The following is a 17,418-nucleotide window of genomic DNA, read 5'->3' on the forward strand; positions in this document are numbered from 1 at the left end:
TATGGTTTATAGGAAAGGAAGTCTTCAGATGTAATGGAGATTTCAGAAAAATGGATAGGACCCTATAGTAGCAAACACAAAATCCTTCTTGTTGGAGAAGGAAACTTCTCATTCTCACTATGTCTAGCTTCAGCTTTTGGCTCGGCCATGAACATTACCGCGACCTCTCTCGATTCGGAAGGTATATAAAAACCATATTTTAGGAGTGTATATATAATATTTATGTTTATCTATAGCTAGTAGTATTAACCATGTGACTGATGACTTGAATCAACAAAATCTTACATGTAGATGAATTGTGCGTAAAGTATATGGATGCAATGGATAACATAGGCATATTGAAGAGATTCGGGTGCGATATCCAGCATGAGGTTGACGTAAACAAAATGAGCTTCGATAATAGTTTGAGCCTGCAACGCTATGACCGCATTGTCTTCAATTTCCCTCACGCAGGATCTCGTTTCTTTGGTCGTGAATTTTTATCTAGAGCCATCGAGTAACTAACTCGTTCATTTTCTTTTACAATATAGTAGTTATTTGGACCGATGTAATGATAAGACGTAGTGTTTTGGATCAGAGGCCACAAAGAGTTAGTGAGGGGGTTTCTTGAGAACGCTGAGGAAATGTTGAAAGACGACGGGGAGATTCACATTACACACAAGACAACGTATCCATTTAGCGATTGGGGAATAAAGAAGCTGGCTAATGGAGAAGGTTTGAGGCTGGCTAAGAAATCGAAGTTCGAGCTGAGTCAGTATCCGGGTTATATCAACAAGAGAGGGAGTGGTGGACGTAGGAGTAATGATTACTTCCCTGTTGGTGAATGTTCTACTTACATGTTTGTCCAATCCTAAACTTATGCGAATCTCGCTTTCAATATGGTATTATGATAACTAATTTAAAATTTTTGGTCCGAGAGCGAACCTTAACGCGTCTCCTATTACATGTTTATTTTTGCTCATCAGTGGTTAGTTCCTTCTTAAAACTCTAGAGTAATATGTATATGAGTATACCAAAACTCATAAATTATAATAATTAAAATATCTAAACACTCTTTAATTTCAAGATAATCTATTAAAAAACCATGCATTTTCATAAAATTAATAGTTCTATGAATTAATTTTCCTCAAAATTTTGGTCAGCTAGTAAACTTTTTGTCGTTGTTTATCATGCAAGTGCAACTATGTGAAATGTTTTACATGTACCATACATGCAGCCCTGCATGTCTAGGGAATATATCTATTTTTCTTAATAACAAAAGAAGACGAGGAGGCTAAATTGGTTGAGAACTTGAGATCAACACGTTAGTTTATTTGGTTGGTCCACAGAGTTGGTCGATTTATTTGTCGTTTTCTCGATAGTTAAACATGCATTCATGGGAACGTCAATAATGGCGATATGCATCCATTTTTCGCCAATAAATGAAAGACTAAGAAACTAATTAAATTAGTTGTGACTTAACAACAATTTAGTTTAATTGTTGGTCCAAAGTTCTATTATTATATATATATATTTTTAAAAGTATATCCCAGGGTTGAGATTCGAACTATATAATTCAAAATTATTTTAGGTGATGCATGGAAGTTGTGGGAACTTCTGATTAATCGTCGATGCAAAAGACATGGACCTACACGTGCCGATAAATATATACCAAGCGGCCAAGAGCCACTATACAGAGATCCCTTCAAACTCTTTAAACCAGGTCAAAATATTTTCATAGGGTCGACATGGCTTGCCAAAAGACTCTATTCGAGAAGCAAATTCTTAACCTGTACAACCAAATATCTAAACTCAAGAGCCTTAAAACCTTCCGAACATGTAGACTCCTTGTTCGGACAGATCATGTCCACGTGCTTGCCGACGGAGACAAACATCGACGCTAAGAAGATGTGCCCAAAATTCCAAGCCATCAGAACTAATCTCGTCAAGCTACGTAGTGAAGCCGAAGGATATTCGGAGCAACACTTCTCCACGATCTTAGGATCTCTTGAAGACCCACTTCACCATTTAGATCTCTATCCTTACTACACAAACTACCTCAAACTTAGTCAGGTCGAGTTCGATCTCCTCACGCAACACACGAGCCATGTCCCGACGAAGATCGCTTTCATCGGTTCCGGTTCGATGCCCTTAACATCCGTCGTCTTGGCTAAGTTTCACCTCCCAAACACGACGTTTCACAACATCGACATCGACCCTCAAGCCAATTCCCTTGCTTCCTGCCTTGTCTCACGCGATCCCGACCTCTCCAATCGCATGATCTTTCACACAACGGATATACTCGACGCCACGGAGATTCTAAGTGACTACGATGTCGTTTTCTTGGCATCTCTTGTTGGGGTGGACAAGGAAGCCAAAGTCAAAGTCATTGAACACTTGGAGAATCACATGTCTCCTCAAGCTCTTCTCATGCTTAGGAGTGCACGAGGCCTTAACTAATTAGATCTTTCCTATATGTAGACGTTGATCCTTGCGATCTAAAAGGTTTCGAGGTCTTGGCGATTTATCACCCGTCTATGTCTGATGGCTTTGTGAACTCCGTGATGGTCGCACGCAAACTCAATGATTGATTGAGTGGTGTATCGGATAAATTCATAATAAACAAGGCAGATGATCATTTCCATCATGATCAAGGTTACGAAATTAGGTCAAGATTGGAGCCGTTACTTGTGGAACAAGGGAGATTTCCCTTATGACCCATGAGGCTCACACTTCCCAGTTCAAAATTATTATATAGTTCTGTCTTTTGTTATTGCGTATGTGTTGGACCAAATCTGTATTAGTTGCTGTGTTTCTCTGTCTCTCTCTCTGCTTATTGTGATTATGATGTATTGATCTCTCTGTATCATACTCGGTTTGAACGTTTTCATATAGCAATTAACTAGCCCAATCGGTACAATTACAAGCCACCAGATTTAGTAAGTAGAGACGAATGTTATAAAAGAAGCGCTTTCTTTGGCTTGGTAAAGAAACGCAGCGTTTTTGACAAATCCGGTAAACCAAGAAATTTACAGAACCGAACCGAGATTGACACAAATTCAAATCAACAAACGTGAAATAGTAGAAGAAGCGGGCCAGGTCAAGGTAGGTAGCCTCTCAATGATTAAGAGGGAACCAGCTGTATCCAGAAACCTTCTGAGTCAGTAAGAAGCTTCTAAGGAGCGGTAAAAAAAACACGAGTTTTATGTCCGGTAATATCAAAATGAATCAATCAGTCCCACAAACACAGACGCACACAGCTATAAAGGCCCAAAAAAAGAAAACACCATCCACCGACGTCTATTGTAGATTTTAGAGGTCTTAATAAAATACTTGTGTGTGTGTGTGCCAGATTAGCTCCCTACTGATCCGCCGCCGCCGCACCTCCTCGATCTCCGCCCAGCTCCGCTCCGTTCTTTTCTATCTCTGTTCAGTTGTTTCTCCAGGTAACAAACAGCTGAGGAGGAAGAAGAAGAAGAAGAAGAAGTAGCCGTCGTGGTTGTGATGATGATGATGACTTCACTTGGTGGTGGTGGAGGAGGCGGAGTTGGTGGTGTTACTGGTGGAGGCAGATTTGTTACGTATCCGCCGCCTCTTTCTGTGCCTCCGTCGGCTCCTCAGTCACCTAACTTCTCTGGTGGTGGTCTCCGATCACAGCCTTCTTTCATCGTTGAGCAAGAGAAGTAATTTAAATCAATCTCTGTTTTTTTTTTTTCTTCTTCTTCTTCTTGTAGTTGACTTGTTTTCTTTTTTTGTTCTATCTCTGTTCTACTGATTTGGATCTTAAAGTTTTAATTTTTATCGCAAATCTCGAAACTTTTTTTTGTTTTTGTTTTTGGTATCGTCTATTTTTCATTTCTGGTTCTTGTTTCTCGTACTGAGATCTATGCTTTCTATTTCTGATGCTCCCTTCGATTTTCAAATATGTGTTGTTGAGTTGCTACCTACCCACCACTGCAAATTAAGCTTTTTTTTTTTTTTTTTTTAGCTCAATCTACTTCAGTTGTGTACTGGATTCTATATAAAAACTATTATACTTATAATTTGAAAACATTTATCTGAATCTATGAACCTTGTTTGTCTTTTATCGATTGGGTAATGGATTTGTTAGTGCTTCAATATCTTATAGAATCATCTGTTGTGTTGATGGTTGACTTCGTGAAGCTATAAATACCTCCACTCTGCCTATATGCTGATGTTCGGAGCAAGGATTTGCTGAAGAAACTGGATAGATTAATCTAAATTAGGATCTGACATTTTCTTACATACGCTTATTAAAACGTGATTGTTAAGTGAAATTTAGTTGAACTTCTTGTTTTCTTGTATCCTCAAGGTCATACTAATTTGGATAATCTGCGATTTCTCTCTTGGCAGGTATCTTTCTGAGTTACTTGCAGAACGTCACAAGCTTACTCCATTTTTGCCCATGCTTCCACATCTTTGCCGGCTGATGAGCCAAGGTGAGCGCGCCATACTTTTATAATTAGAGTTTCTTTTCTTCTTCGTAAGATCTACTGCAATTGTTTCTTGCTTCAGAACTACGACTTTTATACATAAGGATTTCATTTAGTTAGATGTTAGCAAAAAACACATGACAGAGTAGTTGTACAACCCTGTAAGTGAGATTTCTTACTATCCAATAAGACAATTAGTCTTACTTCCCTTACTATTAATTAGAACATTCAACGACAATGCGGAGTATTTCAGTTGAATTGTTGTTCTAGTAGAGTTTAGACATGACTTTTCACTGATGTTGATCTTATTACGAAGAACTAATTTCTTGGAATTCTTACTCTTGAGTTGTGTCTCATAGGAATCCCTGCATAAAAAACCTTTCTGATATTGAAAAGATCACACGTGTGACCTTCGTAGACATGATAGCAAAAGTTCACTGTATAGTTCTTGTCTGCAGTCTGTTACAATCTATTTTAACTAGAGTGTGAACGTTAATATTCACTAACTTAGTTGAGACTATGATGTCTCTCCATTCCACTATCATTGTTGGTGATGGATTTGTTGACTAATTCTAACTGGTGCGTCTTACTCTTGAAAATTGACATTTTTTGGAACAGAAATTTTGCGTGTAACCACGCTGTTGGAGAATGCTTTAAGTCAGAGTAGGTTTGACCACCCTAGCCCTCTGGCTTCTGGAGGGATATTTCAGAATGCAAGAGCTGACATGAACGGATGGCCCTCACAATTTCCATCAGAAGTATGACTACTAACCATTAACATAACTCTTTTTCATCTAATTCATACTATTGCTGTAGAAGCTTTTCGTGACTTTAAGTCATACTGACATAACTTGCTTTGACTTACGGTTAATCGTAGTTCATAATGACAGGTAGCCAGGGCTAACACTGTATATCAGTAATGTTGTGCAATGTTTTTGACTTTGGGTCAGTGCAGTAACTAGATATTAAATTTATAGGTGCAGCTTGTGAAGGATTGGATGTAACATGCTCTAATCTTTACAAATTATTCTATGAATATCATGAATTAGGATAAGCAATTACAGGTTGCTAAGTTGCGACAATGCAATACATTGCCCCTTATTCCGTGGAAGAAGTATTTGATAAGATTTATTTCATCTTCTTCTTGGTTTTGATGCTGCAATCATATATGTCTGTAACAGGTTCTTATGCGTTAAGGTTGACATGGCTTTTAACAGGTTGTTTGTTAATCTTTTGATTTGCAGAGATCTGTTTCATCATCTCCAGCACCAAATTGGCTAAACTCTCCTGGTAGCTCGTCTGGTCTCATCGTCAAGCGAACAATCAGGGTGGATATTCCAGTCGACAAATACCCTAACGTATGAATCTTTACCTTCCGTGCTGAGAGCCTAAACTATCTTTGCCAAAGTGTATAAACTATAATTTGATAATTTGCAGTACAATTTTGTTGGTCGCCTCTTGGGTCCTAGAGGAAACTCCCTCAAACGAGTGGAAGCGAGTACTGATTGCCGTGTGCTGATAAGGGGGAGAGGCAGCATTAAAGATCCGATTAAGGTTATTTACATTTTTCATATGTTCAGGTAAGAATACCCCCCTTGACTCCAACTGTATCTTCATTCTATAACATTGTTGTTGCAGGAGGAAATGATGAGAGGGAAGCCAGGGTATGAGCACCTCAATGAACCACTCCACATCTTAGTCGAGGCAGAACTACCCATTGAAATTGTGGATGCACGTCTCATGCAAGCTCGTGAAATACTTGACGATCTACTTACTCCCGTGGTTTGTTCATAGCTCTTCAAAGATCTTAAACCAAGAGATACGCATAGTAGTTATCTATATAATTATCTATTTGTTATGTTTTGTTTTAGGAGGAAACTCATGATTTCTACAAGAAACAACAGCTACGTGAATTGGCTCTTCTCAATGGAAGTCTTCGAGAAGAAGGGTCTCCAATGTCTGGTTCCATCTCCCCTTACAATAGCCTCGGCATGAAGAGAGCCAAGACAAGGGGCTAAAAGCACACCTGAATTCATGTGTTTGCTTGCGTCTCTCACCTTTTCCAAGAAGGTATATATGCACCGTAACCGCTTCCTTCAAAACAAGAAGGCTTTGGAGATTCTGTCTCCATCCCATCCTCCACTTCCTCGGGTTACCGGTACCGTTTCTAATCTCTGGAATAAAAAAACAAAAAAAAAAAACACCGTCGTATATGATTCTGTGTCTATCTTATTTATCGTGTCCCGGATAGGGTTCAGACGACAGAACTAGGGGCAATACAAAGGCATGAGTCTTTTGTCTCTGTCGCTGTCTCTGTCCGAGATTAATTGTGGCTTGCTTGTTCTTTTCTTTATATGGTTTAGTTGGAGACTACTAATAAGTTTTGTTAGTTAAAGCCAGTTTTTGGGTAAAACATCATGGTTTGTGTATTGGTAATGAATTATTCTGTTTGCATCAACTTATATCTTTTGTTACTTGCTGACTACATTCTGCAAACACAAAACACGTATATAGAGTTAGAAACTCATCAAATTCAAGCCTTCTCTTTGTTGTCTTCTTCTTCTTCTTCTTCTTCTTCATTCTCATCTATCCCAACCCACTGCGTAAATGCGAACAGAAACTCTTTGAAGTTCACCATTCCGTTCTTGTCCCAGTCCATTTCCTCTGCAGACATAAGAATCAATATCAATATAACTCGGTTCAAGGAAGGACAAAGCTTGAGAAGCAGAGGAATTTTATATATATAGAGAGAAAGAGATAGGGACTAGACCAAATCTCTTCATTGCAATACGCCCAGATGATCGTTCTCCAGATTCATCAATGGCTCGGACCATCTCCTCACGGCTAACATATCCGTCCTTGTTGTCGTCCAGGAACACAAATGTGTCCACAAGTGTCTCAAATGTTGGTTCCAGCTTTGGCATTCCCATCGTCCATTTCTATTCATCATACCAAAAACTCTCACAAACCACGAACAACTGATAAACCGATTTATCAAACTGAGCATTGATTTGTGGGTTACCTTTTGGAGAGTGGATGAATCGTCCTTAAGAAGATAGACAAGACAGAGAAGAACAATGAATTCTGTAAATGTAATCCCCATATCCTCGTTAATGTCACAAGCCTTGAACAAATCATTTATCTCATCTTCCTCGAACGAGATCTCTAGCTTCCTGATACAATTCTTTAGCTCCGTGTGATCGATAGACCCGTTGGAATCCTCATCTGCCCCAAACCAACCAAGTAAACAACCATCAGCTCATGAGAGAAAAAAAAAAAGCAGCGATCTAGAATCTGCCGGTGCTTGCACTCACCGAACTCTTGGAAAATAGCTTTGCAGTTTCGAAGACCAACATCGATCTTTGGGAATTTGAGGACAATACTGTTAAAAGATTTCATTGTGGTGCCTCTCGTTGCCCTGCGTTGCACGGCTTCTATGATCTTAGCCTCTAACTTTGTCTCTGGTACCCATTCTTTTTCCAGAGATTCGGATTTCGTCACTACACCTCCCATGTCTCTGTGCTTCGAGATCGGATCGTAGATTCACCCTCCAAACAAAAATCTAGTTTCTTGTAAGACAAGGCAGCTTAACGTTTTGTCTGTCCAAAAACACGAACGCTGTCTGATTCCAAGATTATCAAAACGAGATCTAGATTCAATAAATGACGGGGGAAAAATAAAAACTAAATAGAGACATAATAGATAAAGGACAAGTTTCACAATCAGACAATTAATGTCACACAAGAATCAGGACGAAAGGAAAAAAAAAAGAAGGAGAAGAGAAGAACCTGTGTTAGTTTCTTGTTTGTCACGAGATCAAAACACAATCACAGATCTGTTTAATGTGTCAAATGATATTTTAACCAGGAGAAACAAAACAATGATGTTGCAGATTAATTTGAGAAGAAGAAGCTTTTGTAATAAATGGCGTGAAAAACGCTGAAGCTTCCACGTAATTGCGCATATGTCATTCATCTAATTATTTTAAAACAAACTCTCCATCTTCGTCTGACTTTTCTCCATCTGACTATTATTGTTTTAGTTTAACAACTAAATTATTACCCACGGATTCAATTTTATTTTATACATAAAAATATTTTAATTTTTATATATTAAAATAATTTTTTAATAATTTTAGTATTAAACAATATCATCATATAATCTTGATATTTTATATTTAAACTGTCATCTTTTATAAAAATTACAAGTTTATAACTCATTTTATCATATAACTAATTACATTTCAATTGGTAAATAATAATGGAATATGTAATAAGATATGCAAAATGTTGTACATATAACTTTAAATTGTGATACTACAAATAATAACTTTAAGATATGATATTTATTAAAATGGTAAAAGCTTATTATGTAAATCTTAAAAATAATAAATAAGATTCTATATTGTTTTAATTATGAAGATTTTGTAAGATTTGTAAAAAGTTTGTTTACATTATAAAAATTGATTATATATTTTATTTCTTTAAGTGATATTATTCTTTAAATTAGATCAGTACAAATGAATGAATGATACACTTAAATACACTTAAAAATCTCGATCTCGATTATCAAGCGAACTCGCCGTAAAGCTAAATTATACAAATGATACAATTAAATACATTTAAATTATTAATGTCTTAATTTTATAACCAGCTAATAACCCATGTATATCACATATAGTCTACAAAAAAAGTCATATACTTCGGAAAATAATAAAGTAGGAATAACGAAAATTAGTTACCACTAATCTTGACTTTGATTATTAGAATTAGTCGCCATGAAAAGAGGTTGATGATTGATGAAGATTATGTTTGTGTGTCTATGAATTTCTTTTGTATTCTCTTCTCTTTTCTCCATGTCTCCTAATTTTCAATCTCTGATTTTACAACTATATATATATATATATATTTACAACTATATAAATATATATACATCTATGTATATGTAGGTTCATGTTAACATATGTTTAAATTAATTTATTTCAGAAAAAGCTAAAAAAAAATTATTTTCCTACGTACAAATTAAAGTGGAAAATTTTGTTTTGTTGATGTGTTAATTAATAACATCTCAAAATAAATGTAGAATTTATTTCTGTTCAGCTAACCATTAGATATATAATGGTATATGTTTTCTTAACTATTTCGAAAGCAAATTTCAAAAGAAATGATTGTTTCGTTGGTTCAATAGAAGAGATATGTATAAGTACTTGCAATGTAAAAAATCAATAGTAGTTATCATTAAGTTGTCAATGGTGGGGAAGACAATACTATGAAATGTAAACTATAAAAAACCTCTCAAATGAGATTTTTGTTTTTGTTTTTTAAAAGGAATACAACAAAAACCTAAAACACATGAAAGACATAATCAAACAAGGTTTTCTGGAGATATGAGACTTTCGATGTGATCCGGATAAGATGTGAGAAAAAACATTCTTTCGTTGCTAGATCCATAACAACGCCTAAGTTTCTCATAGTCAAGTCCTTTGACACTTCTGATCGTCTCTCTCACTGGATCATAAATAAAAACAGAAATATCTTTAAACAAATTTCCTAATACTACTACATAGATAAACTCACCAGTACTAGTGGCACCATTTAACGACCAAGTCGTCCCAAGCAAATCTCTTATAGGCAAAGGCATAACAAATTCATTTTCTGACCAGTCTTGTTTTTCAGCACCCTGCCAAACCCATATTTTGATAATATTCGAATAACTGCAAACCCATGCTAATTTTCCTTGGTAACTCATTAAAGACTGGTCAAGATTTGATTCATATAGGGGCACACCACCAGGTATTTGGATTGATTTGAACTGTTCAGACCTCACATCAAAACTCATAATGATCTCTTTCAAATTCATAGCCAGGATTTCTTTGGGAAACGGAGGGACAATGCTATGATCGTCTCCATCTTCTTCAAAATATATTTCTGCTTCATAATACACAACTCCTTTGATGCAATAAAAATCACTCCTAGCCTTATGGTAAGGGCTATTTTCGATCACCCTCCATGATTCTTGACATCCTAATGTAAGAATTTGAGGGTTTTGATATTCTTCCCCTAATATATAAGAATAACAGGCCATCAATAGTAGTTTATATGTATTCTCCATAGGATCGTATCCTAAACAGCTACCTACGACTTTAGGGATTTTAGGTTTAAGCAAGGTTGTATGTTTTTCATGGTGGGATTCCAAATTACAATCTCTGTCTTGTTTCCGAAAGTGATCAAGCCATTGATAGAAATGCTACTGCAGCTGTATCGTTGACAATATTTTAAAGGGGAAATGATATGAAAATTGTCCACATCAGAATAACTTGTAGACTTCTCATTTAAAGGCAGCATGCAGAAGAATTTCTTCCACTCAATATCATAATCGGTGAAGGTGAGAAGAAGACTTTGGGGAGGAATTGATGATTGTCGAACCGCGAACGAATTGATGAAATCTTGTTGGGTGGTGATAGACAACCATAGCTTTGATACACAACGAAACCTCAAGATAGATTTTGCAGGCAGTCTCATAAGTATCTCCCTCGTTAGATCAATGGGAATATATTCATGATCTGAAAATATTTCAGTATTATCGTATTTGTCGTCGCCATGAAAACAAGCTGATGAAGATTTCTTGATTCTATGGATTACTTTTAGCTTCTCATCTCCTTTTGCCATGGCTCTTAATTTTGAAACTCTTTAAATTATGAGGTCTTTTTAATTTTTATTACTTTGTTTTTTGTATCTTTCATTTTAACAGTGTATATATATTATGTTGATATGTAGGTTCATGTTTATCATATAACATTGTTTGGATATCTAAGTTCATCATCATATACATGTGGATATCTGTTTGAATTAATTTAAAGCATATAGGTTAGATTTTTTTCTCTTAAAACATTTAATTAGAAAAACTATTGCATAATAATGTTAGATTTGAACTCAAATATATGGCTATATGGCATCCTCTTATAGGAACACATGGAGTAATTAAAGATCTGATTTAATATAATATATATATATATATATATATATAGTGTTTCTTCTGGGATTTATTAAATTTGTTAATCATATTAACTTTTCACAAGAATATCATACCAAAGATCTTTCTGTATAAATGAGAATTCAATTTGTGACACTATAAAAATATATAAATCCGTACATTAATAACACTAATATTAAAAGATCTCTTATATTATTATTATTATATATATATTAAATTAAACAATTCCCTCTATGAGCCTAGGGAATATTTTGTTTATCTATTTAATTAACCACGGGATATATATATATATATATATATTCTTAATAAATTTACTTATCTTTTTATGATATACTTTAATTTACTTTATAACTATCTATATTTTGATGCTTCTCTATTTCTATCCAAGTTGTTTATGTTTTTTTTTTATTTTAAAAAATTATTAAATCGGCCACCATATCCTACTATATTAATTGAGAAATACATTTATAAAAGTAACATTAAAAGTGTAAAAAATTACAATAGAATGCCATTGAAAATAGTACAAAAAAAGATATGATTATTAAGGATAATTAAGATAATTTAACAAATATTAATTTATTAAATTTGTTGCTAAAAAATATATTTTGAAATATCCATTCAGTTAAACAACTAAGAATTTTTTTTTCTGATATAGTACCATAAAAATAATCAGATTTTCTACAGAATTTTTTTGGCAACAACCTCTCCAGCAATAATCCGATTTGTAAGTAGGATGTTGCATTCACATTTTCAAACGTTACTCACACGTTACTCATTTGCTTGTATAATGGATTTTATTTATTATTTGTTTCAAATTCAGTTAGTAGGATTTCTTTTAAATTTATCCAATATAATAAGGATAAAGTTTCCATTTACATTTAATAATAAATAAAGAGTAATGTTGAAAGTAATAAATAAAAATTAATCTTCAAAGTAAATTCTCATTTACATGTTGTATATATACACAAATTATTGCTATTAAAAATTTAAATTATTACAATCAAAACTAAAACAATGAACTCATTTTAAAGTTAAAAAAACAGTTTTAAAATATGCACATATAAATTGCAAATCACAAAAGACTATGAATAACAAAATAATAGAAAAATATATTTTATTCTATACTATTAATTGGGGAGTACAAAAGCAGAAAAAAAACTTTACAAAAAATTCCATATATTGCCCCTACGATTAAGCAAGGAAGAAGAGAAAAAATAAAAACAATACTTGGGTTCAACCCTAGGGGTAAACCTCTTCATTCACCCCCTTATAAAATAAGCAAATAAAATCTGTATACATTATTATAAAATTAAAAACTTAAACCGCTCTTTAATAAACTCAAACCGACATATAATTTTGTTCTACTTGTAAAATCTAAACCCTAACTATCTTATTTGTGAACCCAAACCGACATATAATTTCGTTATACTTGTAAAATCTAAACCCTAACTATCTCATTTGTGAACCCAAACCGATATATAATGTCGTTCTAATTGTAAAATCTAAACCTTAACATCTCATTTGTGAACCCAAACCGACATATAATTTCGTTCTACTTGTAAAATCTAAACCCTAACCACCTCATTTATGAACTCAAACTGACATATAATTTCGTTCTAATTATAAAATTTAAACCCTAACCACCTCATTTGTAAACCCAAACCGACATATAATTTCGTTTTAATTGTAAAATCTAAACTCTAACCATTTCATTTGTAAACCCAAACCGACATATACTTTTGTTCTAATTTTAAAAATCTAAACCAAGCCAATATTTAACTTTCCTTAATTAAAAGTATACAAAATTTGTTTTCTTAATTTGTTTTGCTTTTTAATTTAATTTTGATTTTTTTTTTAAATGAAATATTAGATGGAAGATTCTGATTGGTTGAGAGAAAAGGGGGTGAACAAAAAGGTTCACAAAAGACAACAAAAAGGTTCACCTAAGTATTTTTCAAAAAAAAAAATTGAAGGGCAACAAAATCATTATATTTGGAGATGGGACGCGGATCCTAAGTGTTTGGCCATAACCTTATTCGGATCTTAGATATATTAGAAGTGTATCCAAACACTCTCTTCTTCTTAAACCTGTAGGAGAAATCAAATCCAAAAGTATAATATTCAATACCTACCATATAAGTTCTGTTACTAATTTAAACATTTCATAAAATCAGCGATTATAGACAAAACAGTTTTAGACAACTTACCATACGTAATAAACGGCAGCATTTTAAATAATTACCATTTTTGCTCGTCATTTAATCTGATAAAGATCAGCCAATCTTAACAATACCGATTTCTACACCTTACCTTCTAAATTCAAAACTAAATATTCGTATTCTTTAATTTTTAGCAACTATCCCAGATCTTTAGTAAAAGAAATTAATTAATGTATCTTATCACTAATATCTAATAAGCATATTATAGAATTTATCATTTCCCGAAACCGTCTCTATTAGTCATATAAATACAAACCTCGATAAACAAACTTAATACTCAATATTTTAGATCTATCAGCCAATTTTGTCACCAAGGCTGCTAATCGTGGATGAAGAAAGCTCGCTAACATCAAGCCTTTCAAAACGAGTTGGAAATGTAAAGGTGAAATCATCGATAGTGTACAAGGAACAACATAGATGGGAGGGACTAAATTATTGTTTTCTTATTTGTTTGTATCTTATAGGATCTACTACAAAATCAAACTTGCCAAAAAGAACGGTTTTGAAGGATGTTACAAACATACCTGGTCTTGCCAAACATGGTCGAGAAGCACCATCGATCAAGAGAAAGCAATTACAAGGAACATAACAATGGGATCTTCCTTAAACAACAAATAAGGTGATAGTTAGTTTATGGCATTACCAAGTTATTTGATCTATATTGTAATCATCAAAGTAACACACATTTGTTGATATAATGAAGCAGGATCTGCTGCAAATCCAGCTTAACATCTTTACAAGAATCAAGGGATGTTAGCTTTGTGCTTGCTCATCCAGTAATCAAACTAAACGAAGACAAACTCATGGAATCTCTACGCAATTTAGTCCTCCAGCTATTAATAGCAAGCAAGGTAATAAGGATTTGAATAGATATTGAGTAACTGTTGAATACTATCTATACATTATTGTGTGTCTATAGTCATCTAATCATGCATTAGAACTAATATTAAGTCGATTCTCAGGTGTAGCTTCAATGTAAAATCTTTTATACAACATATAAACAATACAACAATCCTCATATTATTACTTAAATCAGAGCTATTTTAACTAATAACAACCATTACAATAAGATCTTATGACAACTTTTAAAAATGAACTCAATTCGAAGAGTTACTGAAAGACAATTTACCTTGCTTTTTTTTTTTTTTTTTTTTTTTTTTTTTTTTTTTTGTAATTGAAGGATCAGAGAGGCCTCCAAATATTGTACGCATGCTAGAGGATGACAAGACGAAGCAGTGGATCAAAAGAGAGGTCAGTTTTGTATAGCCATCGACAAAGCAGATCAGATCAAGAACCTGAAGCTGGATTGTAAAGAGAAATCGGGTTAAAGGAGTAAGCAGCGCGAGAAGAAGCTAACTACAATGCATGTCGATTTGAATTCTCTAGAGATGAGGCAAGGGTAATTTGGCTGTCTTCGGAAGTGAAGTCGCCGGAGAGGAGAGACGATACGAGATTGTTTCTTGGGGACTGATTCCCACCAGGAATGCATCGGATCTCGAATCGGTAACGGAGGAGATTCCTAAGATGGCGGCGACAATAATGGTAGGTGTCGTGGTGGATTTATAATGGTGAGGAGTAGACGATGAGATCGTTGAGGACAGAGAAGGTAAGCTGCCGAGAGGTTTGACAGAGGAGAAGTCCATGAGAATTGAGAAGGTGAAGAGACTGATAAGAAGAAGATGGACAAGACCATAGTGAATCCGTGATTAACGAAGAAGAAAGTAGTAGTAGAAGGAAGAGCTACAAGGAGAGGAAATGTGACTTAACACGAAAAAAGCTTTTGGGCCAATATGCAAAACAGGCCAACATAAATGGGTTTTGTCATTTGTGTTTTAAGTTAAAGTTCAAACAATTATTGAGTAATTAATCCATTCCAATTTTTACTATTAAACTTTTATATATAACTTTATGTATTTTATAATTTTTCATATATTTTTATAACCTAAAGTGTCTATGTTATTTTATGATACATATCTTATTTTCAAATATTCAAAATAATATATATATATATAGATTTTTATTTATTTACTTATTTATCAAAGCAATAATTAAATTTTAAAATTTTATGGTATTTTATTGTTTAAAAAATTAAGTACTAAAATAATATTTATATTAACAATTAATAAATATTATTTCAATCAATCAATTTACTAAACAATTCACTTGCACTATACTCTAGAATAACAAATACAAGATGAGAGCATGTAGTTTCGAATCGAATTCCAAATAAGTATATAAGTTTAAATTAAGAAATTTTATAGAAAAAAATGATTGCCAATTACACGAAGTATACGCAAATAGCCACATATGCAAATAATATAAATATCTTATTAACTACACGAACTATTGTCATCATACAGTGATATGCATGAATAAACATGAGTTCAGTGTACAATATCATAACCATCAATTTTGGGTGTTTTGTTTGCCAGAATCGGGTGTTGACCAATATTGACTAACGTTAACCGATGTTGACAACATTTATTTTTTTTTATTTTTTATTTTTAATTTATTTTTCTGTTGACCGATGTTGACCGACGTTTAGGTTTTGATGTGTAGTCATGTGTTGGCGTATACTTCGTGTAACTGATAATCATTTTCCAATTTTATGCCAAATTTTAGTTTTATCCCACACAGAACTTCAGAAATTAATGGTTCTTGCCTATCTCGTTTCCGATCGTTAATACAAAAAAAATTTCTATATTGAGAATGTACCATATTAATTGGGAATACATTCGCTATGTGACGGAAATTTGAAAACATGTATAGAACATAATGGGACATAACAAATATTACATTTGTTCCCTAAATATTCGTATTTGTTTTAAACGAGCTTTAATCATTTCAAACGGGTTTTAAACGGATCTCTAATTTGTTTACAAATATAACACCGTACGTACATGCGGGTCCAATCCCTAGTTTACTTTAAATAAAATGTTCAGTCCACGGTGGACCGTGGGCTTGTACATAGTTTAAAATTAAAATGGTTTGATAAAAATTATAGAGATAATAACGAATCTTAGAACCAATACTTAAATGAAAAGTCCCATTTCATTTTCAGTTGAAACCTCAAAACTCGTGACCATTTAGTTAAACATGCAATAGTTTAGTGTCCTATATATATATATACTCAAATAGTTCTTTTAACATTAGGTATTTGATGTGTATATATAATCAAATTGATGATTGATTTGGCATTAGGTATTTGACGTGCATTGTATCAAATTATACCTTACTTACTATTTTATAAAAACTAAAAATTAATAAAAGATAATTCTAAAAAAAAAGACCGAAAACTAATTTTATCTCATATTTGAAAAATAACTATATCTTTAATATATTTGTTTCATATTTTATAATCTCATAACTAATAGTTTTACTACTTGTCCAAAATTATCATAAATTAATCAAAAATTTGAAAACGTTATTACGAGAAAATTATTTGTTTATGTAAAGGTGAGTACATAACAGTTGAGTGCCAAGTGGAAATGTGAAAATACTTACATTATGTTAATCACTAATTTTAACATATTAAACCTTTTCATACTTTAATCACTTTTCTGTATAAATTTATTTTTACTATATGATTATAATAAATAATAATTGCAATTAAATTGCATATATTTTTCTTATTAATTGCACATATTTTTCTATTGAAATTAGTAATTTAATAGATAAGGTTCCTATAGAATTAGTGATATAATATATTACTTTTGGTTTTATGTACTTTCAAAAATATTAATTGTAATCTTTTTATTTATTATGATTTTTTA

The 17,418-nt window shown here is 33.2% G+C and overlaps 3 protein-coding genes, 1 long non-coding RNA gene and 2 pseudogenes across 5 annotated transcripts; 4 read left to right on the forward strand and 2 right to left on the reverse strand.

Moving 5' to 3' along the window:
• Window positions 1-33: 33 nt before the first annotated feature.
• On the forward strand, window positions 34-854 carry LOC104722302 (uncharacterized protein At4g26485). Its single transcript, XM_010440444.2, has 3 exons — window positions 34-181; window positions 292-496; window positions 578-854. The coding sequence occupies exons 1-3, from the start codon at window positions 34-36 to the stop codon at window positions 852-854; spliced, it is 630 nt and encodes a 209-aa protein (XP_010438746.2).
• An 844-nt stretch (window positions 855-1,698) lies between these two features.
• Window positions 1,699-2,698, forward strand: LOC104722303 (nicotianamine synthase 1 pseudogene; annotated as a pseudogene).
• A 432-nt stretch (window positions 2,699-3,130) lies between these two features.
• On the forward strand, window positions 3,131-6,891 carry LOC104722305 (KH domain-containing protein At4g26480). The gene is made up of 7 exons (XM_010440447.3): window positions 3,131-3,662; window positions 4,354-4,439; window positions 5,052-5,191; window positions 5,678-5,791; window positions 5,871-5,987; window positions 6,072-6,215; window positions 6,305-6,891. The coding sequence occupies exons 1-7, from the start codon at window positions 3,484-3,486 to the stop codon at window positions 6,449-6,451; spliced, it is 927 nt and encodes a 308-aa protein (XP_010438749.1). The 5' UTR covers window positions 3,131-3,483; the 3' UTR covers window positions 6,452-6,891.
• Window positions 6,834-8,485, reverse strand: LOC104722304 (putative calcium-binding protein CML21). Of its 2 annotated transcripts, none has more exons than XM_010440445.3 (5): window positions 8,222-8,485; window positions 7,748-8,055; window positions 7,456-7,658; window positions 7,204-7,372; window positions 6,834-7,097 (listed from the first exon to the last, which is right to left on the reverse strand). In XM_010440445.3, exons 2-5 carry the CDS (start codon window positions 7,944-7,946, stop codon window positions 6,967-6,969), a joined length of 702 nt encoding a protein of 233 aa, XP_010438747.2. In that variant the 5' UTR covers window positions 7,947-8,055; window positions 8,222-8,485; the 3' UTR covers window positions 6,834-6,966. The 2 variants fall into 2 exon arrangements, with proteins under 2 accessions (XP_010438747.2, XP_010438748.2); XM_010440446.3 differs by having other exon boundaries at window positions 7,748-8,032; window positions 8,222-8,350.
• A 1,160-nt stretch (window positions 8,486-9,645) lies between these two features.
• LOC104727733 (putative F-box protein At4g21240) lies at window positions 9,646-11,176 on the reverse strand (annotated as a pseudogene).
• A 1,275-nt stretch (window positions 11,177-12,451) lies between these two features.
• LOC147933717 (uncharacterized) lies at window positions 12,452-13,615 on the forward strand. The gene is made up of 2 exons (XR_015571812.1): window positions 12,452-12,671; window positions 13,297-13,615. It is a non-coding gene; the product is annotated as an uncharacterized LOC147933717 (long non-coding RNA).
• Window positions 13,616-17,418: the final 3,803 nt, after the last annotated feature.

Source organism: Camelina sativa, chromosome 11 (genome assembly GCF_030686135.1).
Source record: "Camelina sativa cultivar CO46 ecotype springtype chromosome 11, ASM3068613v1".
Taxonomy (NCBI): Eukaryota; Viridiplantae; Streptophyta; class Magnoliopsida; order Brassicales; family Brassicaceae; genus Camelina; species Camelina sativa.